This window comes from Xyrauchen texanus, chromosome 41 (assembly GCF_025860055.1).
Source record: "Xyrauchen texanus isolate HMW12.3.18 chromosome 41, RBS_HiC_50CHRs, whole genome shotgun sequence".
Classification (NCBI taxonomy): Eukaryota; Metazoa; Chordata; class Actinopteri; order Cypriniformes; family Catostomidae; genus Xyrauchen; species Xyrauchen texanus.
In genome coordinates this window covers 4031292-4039869 of record NC_068316.1, presented here as the reverse complement: position 1 = coordinate 4039869, position 8578 = coordinate 4031292, and the positions used below count along the sequence as shown (strand labels likewise).

Sequence of the window (8578 nt, the reverse complement as noted above, 5' to 3'; positions counted from 1 at the left end):
GTCCTCGTAAACCCCCCCCCCACACACGTCCCTGGATAGCTCACCAACACCCTTCCTCATTTTCCTGTTATTCACCTTACAAATACAATATATGATTATACATAACTTAACAATCATATGGTGAAACATGGGCTATATGACAGCAACACAGCCTTTTATACAAACAAACGTTTATTCTTTATTCATTTTCTATATAGTATTAGATAAGAATACATTTTTAAGAAGATAATTTTCATAATATCGCTCTGCACCTTGTTTGCATATACAGTAGGTGACAAGAGTAACTCCAGATCAACGAGACACACATATGGTTTTTGCTTAAAAATATTTTTTTTATTATTATTATTATAAAAGAGACTTTCTTTTAAACAGACATCCATACAAACTCTACAATGTTAACAATATTTCTTCAATAGTTACATACAGCAGTCAAATAGTTTTTTAAAGACACAGTTCAACATTAATAACACAGGCAGCATAAAATATGGCAGCTTTGCATTTCTGTTCACTCACCATGTTTGGTTTCTCTGTTCATTTGTTTAGTGCACGTACGTTGTTGACAATGCTGGATATAAATGGACAAAAGCAACATTGGATGAATGGAATTCGAATGAGGACAGTGAATCTTCTTTATAGATTATATAGTAAGTACATATATATTTAGTATTTAACTACAAATAATATCTAGCTTTGTCCAGACTTCTGATTGTACCCTGTTAAGTTGCATTCACAAAGACAGAGATTTATTCGTTAGAAGTAGCCAAGACTTGCGCAGTTGGCGAGAGAATCGAATGGTTTTAGGAGGCGGATTACGAGACCTCCACTGTCTGCATTCTCATTGGCAGATAGCGCATTGCATCATTGCTCATTTGCATGAAGTCTACTTTGTCACATCATCAACGCCATCGAAAGTGAATGAATTGCTGTAAATCGCGGTCAGTGTAAATGCAACTTTATTCGTTTAACAGAAGATAAAGGCATCATATTTTCATCAGAGTAAAAGTGCTCTGAACTGCTTCCTCCTAAAGTCCAAAATATACTTCGGTTTTCACGCAACAGTACACGTCGCAAAATTCGTCATTAGCACAGTACGCACGGATTGTCTGCGTGCATCCTAGTATTTCTAGGTCCACATCTTTGCGTGTGGCAGTCGTAGTGCGCATGTGTTATACGCGTCTTTATATGCTAGTGTTAAAATGAGTATACTTTGAAAGGCTGAGTGCAAGACAGAACGCTACGTGAAAATACAACTTATAGCCTAGCATTGAACTACATTAAGTTAATGTGGCGGTATGACTGTTTTAGGCTAGCACAAGTGTAACCATAATGTATCGCTAACGGTTAATGGTATCAGCTTGATAACATTAGTCAGAAACTTTAAAAAGCAAACTATTGGTAGAAAACATGATGTTAGCAATGAGGTAATCAGCGCATGCTATCTGTAACCGTGGAGTAATGCATGTATCATCACTATTGTGTCCATTTTCGTTACTTTTACTTTCACGTTAGCTGGATGCTATTTTCAGCCTGTTAGCATATAAACTATAGCTGATTTCATATTTGATATATTTATATTTATATATATTTATAAAACATCTTACTGTGCTATGCTACATATACATATGCATTTTGGTTCTCAGATCCTGCAGCATCGCGATCTCGCCATCATTTCCATCTTTTTACCAGTGCAAATTTAGACAATTATATTTATTTATTTTTTTAATTCTGAAATGGAAAAAATATATATACTCTCAATACAAAATCTCAACCAAGTGTTTTAAAAATGTAAAAAATATATATATATTGAAAAATCGAAATGTTTTTCAGGTGGCGTTAAATACTGCAGAAAACGACTGCGCTACATGTATTGCGTCCAGCTTATTTACGGGGTTTGGAGTGTGCTCCCTACACCATGATGACTTTGGATATTTCGATGATATGACATTCATATCACAAAGTGTCCAAAGACACAATTTCCTGAGTTTCAACAAGGGCCCTGCTTAGGGCCCCTAAATGTAGTGAGAAATCAGGGCTCTCAGGGTTAAACCAGTGCGATTAGATACATCAACACACATTAAACCCCGAATGTCCTTATTCAGATATCATTCTTGATCCAAAGGACTTCAGTGAGACTTCTTCCTGTGTCACAGAGTCTCTGTTTAACCTTGTCTTTCTTCCAGGGAATCTCACTAGGAGTGACGGATCCCTAATTTCACAGCAAATCGTCTCAGATGAACTATTATGTGACAGTGTCAAGTGTTCATCTGGTTTCTGCTCATTCGTGATCTATGTTCTTCCCTCAGTCGTTCACCAGTGTGCAAGGGATCGTAAGGGATTGTTTGGCCTGCTCGTATGCTTTCAGGAAGTCTTTATAACGTGGAGCACAGCCAAGCCACGCCTCTCCAAAGTGCACACGGCCAGTAAACAGGAAGCTACCAGAGCCAGGCCGAACGCCGCACTGTAACGGTGTACGGATCTCTCCTGACCGCATCAGACGGCCGCTATCAGGGAACAGCGCAAACTTTTGTCGGTAGACTCGCGTGGCGCTCACTTTGATCACTGCCGCCCCAAGATCCGAGTCCTTTTCCACTGAACGAATATTTCCACGAACCACTAAAAACACAGAGAACAGAAGTGTTATGTAGTAAAATATAATTATGTTGGCTTAACCTAACCCTATCCTACAGACATGGTTTAGGTTTTTTCAAAATCCCCAAACAAAGACCACCATTTTTGCCCAGAGCTTTCAAGCTACATCCACTAAGTTTGGCACAGACCTTCAGACAGTTTTGGCTGGGGTCGCTATGACTTCTCTAACTGATCAGAATTACGGTTTTCGCACAGCGGGCAATCAAAAATCCCCATAGTTCCCTAGCTCGCAAAAATAGTGAAAGGTAGTGAAACCATAACGATAACACAGGAAACAGAAAACTATGGTAATAAAATTCATAATTTTGTGGTTAGCATGTTTTACTATACAAATACCATATTTTAACTATGGTTTTACTATACTAATATTGTAGACTGTCTGTAGTAACCATAGTTTTAACCATGTTTCTTTTATGGAAACCACTGTTTTACATTTACATTTATGCATTTGGCAAACGCTTTTATCCAAAGCGACTTACAGTGCACTTATTACAGGGACAATCCCCCCGGAGCAACCCGGAGTTAAGTGCCTTGCTCAAGGACACAATGGTGGTGGCTGTGGGGATCGAACCAGCAACCTTATGATTACCAGTTATGTGCTTTAGCCCACTACGCCACCACCACACCATAGTAATATTGTAGTATCTATGCCAGAAAACATGTTTTTAAAACAGTATACTGTATCCATATTGTAACCATGGTTTTACTATAGATTAACTGTGCTTAATCATGTGGTAACTATGGTTTTATTACAAATACCCTGGTATTAGTTTTTGTTTTCCTTTATTATCACTATGTTTCACTATGAATATCAAGTTTAAAATATGGTTACTGTAGTGAAACCATGCTACATTTATTGCTAAGGCATGCAAAACTATTGCAGGGGGACCAAAGACTTTTGCTAGGGATTGCGAGGGACCACAAAGCTTAATTGTGAGAAAAATGTTATTGCAAGGCCACACAAATCTTTTCCGAGGGAATGCAAAACTTATTGCGAAAAATAAATTCCCACCCTCTCCTCTCTTCATATAAGATTACTGTAGAAGCAAGATAATTATTTATATTTTTCTCCATTGCTGTCTAGGAGAAACAATCGGTATATTAAAGAGATCTTGTTTGCATTTTTCCTTTCAAATGGGCTGATTCGTCAACCTTCATCAACCACAAAAAAGTACCAATACTAGAAGTAAAAGTCCAAAGGCTTACCAAAGTCACTTGTGCATACAGCCATCAAAATCTCAGTGTTATTGCACGGTCTGCAAGCTCCTGAGAAAGAGATAAAAAGAAAAAAAAATGTAAGTGATGGACGTCTTCATAGAAGAACAGGAAGAGAATGAGTCAAAGCCCTGCATGCAAGATTTCATGTGCAGCTGTTATTTTATAGCTCAGCAGCAGTGTTGTGGGTGGCTGTTACGACGTCATATAAATGACCTTCTGATAGTTCTGACATATCTCACCTGATCAAAGCTAGTTAAAGAGGTGTGTATCCTCTCATTCCAGGACCTAACACTTCCCACTTCCCCCCAAGGAGTTCCTTTGGCTATCTACATGGGCCAGCAGTGGTACAGCTGAATAAACCACACAAAAACCACCAACACAGACTCTAAACTGCTTAGAAACAACCTGTTGTATGTGTTTGAACCCTTTAGACCATGCAAAATAATAGAACCACCTACAGTTGATTTGAATTTGCTATTGTATTACAATGTTTACATTTATGCATTTGACAAATGCTTTTATCCAAAGTGACTTACAGTGCACTTATTACAGGGACAATCCCCCCGGAGCAACCTGGAGTTAAGTGTCTTGCTCAAGGACACAATGGTGGTAGCTGTGGGGATCAAACCGGCAACCTTCTGCTAACCAGTTATGTGCTTTAGCCCACTACACCACCACCACCACTCAATGTTAATGCAGTAATGTAGTAAAGGTACAAAGGAATACCATAGCATTACCATCATGACAATCCCCAAAAACTATACGTGCATCCGGCTCAGGTTTAGACACTTCTAAGCACTCATTCAAATCAGCTTCTTGAATCATTACTAAACGTTTTAAAGCTTCAAACGGGCCAAACTCACTTATGCAGATGCATGTGCAAACTTTCAAACTGTGCAACAGGTGTTTCCAAGTATCAGCGTGGGTGTGTGAGAGAATGTTGTTGGCCCTTTAAAAGTTTTAAACGTCCTTCACCAGCTCTCCTCTCAGCTCCCAAAACTCTGAACAAAAGACCCGCTTTTCAGTTGTGCAGTCAACCCCCCCCCACCCACACACACCCCCGCATTACCACGGTGACTGCGCTCTCATGCAGTTTCCTGAAATGGCTCACTATGGAGACGACCCCCCCCCCCATACTTTTGTCTTTCTCTCCTTCCCCCTTCCTTGTCTTTTCCTCTCTTCAAATCCAAACACTCCCTCCCCCATTTCTCACCACTGGCTGGAAGTAGTTGCCCAGCTGTGACGACCAAGAGAGTTTACATTTAAATAACTGCATTGTTTTAATAACGGGTTAAAAGTAGCCATTTAGAACTTGCTCATTGTTTTTCAGATGCAAACATTCAAGTTTCTTATAAGTTTGAGTGCATGCAATTTGAGTTATTTTCAGTCTGTCCCAGTCCGATTGATGGTCGCTCTTAACTGCAACCCCCCATCCACTCAGAGGTCACAGGCCAAGCCAAACTTAACTTAATTAGGGAAACCTTCATCCAACCTTGTATAGTTTCACAGTACTGCACTGACTTAAAAACAGATCTAGACTTTTGCTTAAGCATTATCTTTTACAGGTTTGCAGAAGAATTCTGGATTTCTCGCCAAATTAAGACAGAATTTCGGAGATGTTAGTAGTAGTGATTTTAGACGTTTATAAGTGAATCTGTGTCAAATATGTTTGTTTAAGTTCATCGGCCACCCAGCTTTCTAGATATCAGCTATTAAATAAATGAAGGATGTGCATGAGTAATCGATTAATAGAGTACTCACTCAGCTTGAAATATTCGACTAGTAAAAACTTGAATATTGCATTTTGCATATGAAATTCCTTCTCTCACCTAAAATGTAATGCATTGGTTGGCATTGTAAATCCATAACATTGTTAATGCATGTTGTTGTTTAGCACTCATTTTTTCATTAAAACACCGGTTCAAAGGATGAAGGTTAAAAACGTAAATTCTGTAATCGATTACTCATCCTTTTCTGTGTTACTGGAAATGCCCATCTCTGTATTCACTTCCATTATAAGTCTATATGTCTTAAAGAATATTCACCTTTGCTGCTGATTGGATCGGTGTTGACCGATGGCTGCGCTGTCCAGTCCCCTCTCAGCTCATAGCGAAACGCTGCTATGCGTTTGCTAATGTCCTGTTGGGGTGTTGCTTGGAGGAAGAGGGCTGGTCGTTCTCCAGGCATGGCACTGAAGCAGCGCACATGGGTGGGGCCGGGCGTCTTGCCCTCATCTCCCACCAGAAGCTCCAGAACCCCATCTCGCTCCAGGTAGAGTTGAGCCCCACCCCAGTGCGGATCTGGCTTTATGCAGGCCGACACCGGGCTTCTGTTGGACACGGCCGGGCCCATGGCACTCCATGGCAGTCGGGGTGAAAGAGTAAGACGTAACGCTCCAGCGGGGTACAGCCACTCGACCGAGCCCTCTGCACACCGCAGCCAAACCTGCTCCACATTTTTTGCGGCTTGAGAAAGACCACTGCAGAGACAGAGAAAGTATGACTCATTAAACTAATGGAATGCAACAGATTTGCTTCACTTTTCTTCAGTGCCCAGTAATTCTCTTAAAGGGATAGTTCAACCAAAATTGAAACTTTTCTCATCATTTAAACACTCTCATGCCATCCCAGATGTGAATGACATTATTTCTTATGCAAAGCACAAATGAAGAATATCTCAGCTCTGCTGGTCAACACAATGCAATCAACAAGGTCCAAAAATGTGAAGCTCAAAAAAGCACATAAAGGCAGCATACAAATGATCCATACCTCTCTTCAGAAGCTATATGATAAGTGTGGGTGAGAAACAGATCAATATTTAAGTCCTTTTTAAACCATACATTCATCTGAAGATATGCACAAAGAATGTGAATCGTCAAAAACAAAATAAGAAGAATGTGAAAGTGGAGATTTATAGTAAAAAATATTGATAAATATTGATCGGTTTCTTACCAACACGGATCATATCTCTTCAGAAGACATGGATTTAACCACTGGAGCTGTATGGATTACTTTTATGATGCTTTTATGTGCTTTTTGGAGCTTCAAAGCTTTGAACCCTGTTGACTTACATTGTATGGACATATACAGAGCTGAAATATCCTTCTAAAAGTCATACACATTTCCTCACTCACTAAAATCTTTTGTAGTTTTTGTTCCTTGCATATGTTCCTTGGGGATTTTAAGTCACTACAGACATTACAGTATGATTTCTATAAAGCTGCTTTGAAACTATGTGTATTGTGAAAAGTCACAAGAACATAAGTCAGTTTATCCACACAATAATGAGTGCAAAAGTCTCTTTCCTTTCAAAAAACTTGAGCCTCGAGTAATTTGGCCAATGCGTAAAGTTGAAGTAAACGTCTTCTATTGGTTAAACTGTACAAGTTCACCAAACAATTGAGCCATTTAAATGTTTCTAAATTCATGCATCAACCCCACCCGTGTCACACCTTTTAAACTCTCGTATTTTACCAAAAGGTTGCTTAATTTACCCTTTGCGCTAGGATTGTAGGCTGCGCGCATTTGCGCAAACTTTTCCAGTTTCTAATCAATTTGTGCTCTTTTCTCTAATTGTGCAGGCCAACTGATCATTTAAACTGTCCTATAACTATCAGACAGACATACATACAGACAGATAGATAGAAAGACAGACAGATCTATACACTATTAATTTGCACACCTTAAATTGCACAAAAAACAAATAGGAAAAAACGTATAAAGCATTCATTTTAAACCCAGATATGGCATATTTAACGCCACATGCATGTATATATGAGTGCGATTTACCTTCCCCTCCAGCTGCACTGGTCTTCTGAGTAACTGGCCGTAGTGAAACCCGTCAGCAATGAAATCCAAACCGCAAAACTCCTAAACCCCCAAAGCTCCATCGCTCCGCGCAAAAGGGCCGCTCCAGTTATCCAGAGAGAAGCGTGCGTAAATTATTAGACACACTGAACATGCACTGACTGCACACTGTTCTAGTATCTAAACGACTGACCTTTCTGAACTAAAGTTTCCCTCTCTTTCAGTCGATCAGTCCGTACCGCTTGTCCAGTGTGCGTCATCTACACCGGGCGCACAGCTGCAGACTGAATTTTGAGTGAGTTTGAGGACCGGGACTAAACTTTAAACCCCTCCCTGAGCAGGAGGCGTGGCTTAAGCGGAGTTAAAGTCCATTGATTGGCATCTCTTCTATTCACATGGGGTAAAGGAAGACCACAGAAGAATATTTAATCAGCCTCAGCCTCTAAATACATTTGAGGGATTTGAAAGATAACATGCGTTGGCAGCATCGGTGCCGGTGTCCGGTTCTTTTTAGTGAATCGATTCCCGTACAGAAATCCGACATATGGCAATATATGAACATTACTTATACTGTATGTATTAGCCTATATATATATATATATATATATATATATATATATATATATATATATATATATATAGTTCATATACCTGTTTGCATTTGTACATGCATATTCAAATTCCTCTTGTATTTTGGAAAATGTGTTATTTTTCATGTATATCACTGAAAACATCATATGAACATCATATTTATTTCATATACGTGTTTTATATATGACCATTTATCTGATTTCTGAATGGGTTCATTTAGACTGTTTGTTTCATTTATAATGTATTTACGTTTGATGTTTGTGGTAAAATCTCTGTTGATCTCTATTTTTTCCAGTTAGCGTGTGTGAAGGCCT

At 39.3% G+C, this 8578-nt stretch overlaps 1 protein-coding gene across 1 annotated transcript; it reads right to left on the bottom strand.

Moving 5' to 3' along the window:
- Window positions 1–364: 364 nt before the first annotated feature.
- metrn (meteorin, glial cell differentiation regulator) lies at window positions 365–7933 on the bottom strand. Its single transcript, XM_052114097.1, has 4 exons — window positions 7656–7933; window positions 5913–6346; window positions 3856–3915; window positions 365–2613 (listed from the first exon to the last, which is right to left on the bottom strand). The coding sequence occupies exons 1-4, from the start codon at window positions 7754–7756 to the stop codon at window positions 2300–2302; spliced, it is 909 nt and encodes a 302-aa protein (XP_051970057.1). The 5' UTR covers window positions 7757–7933; the 3' UTR covers window positions 365–2299.
- Between the last annotated feature and the right edge of the window lie 645 nt (window positions 7934–8578).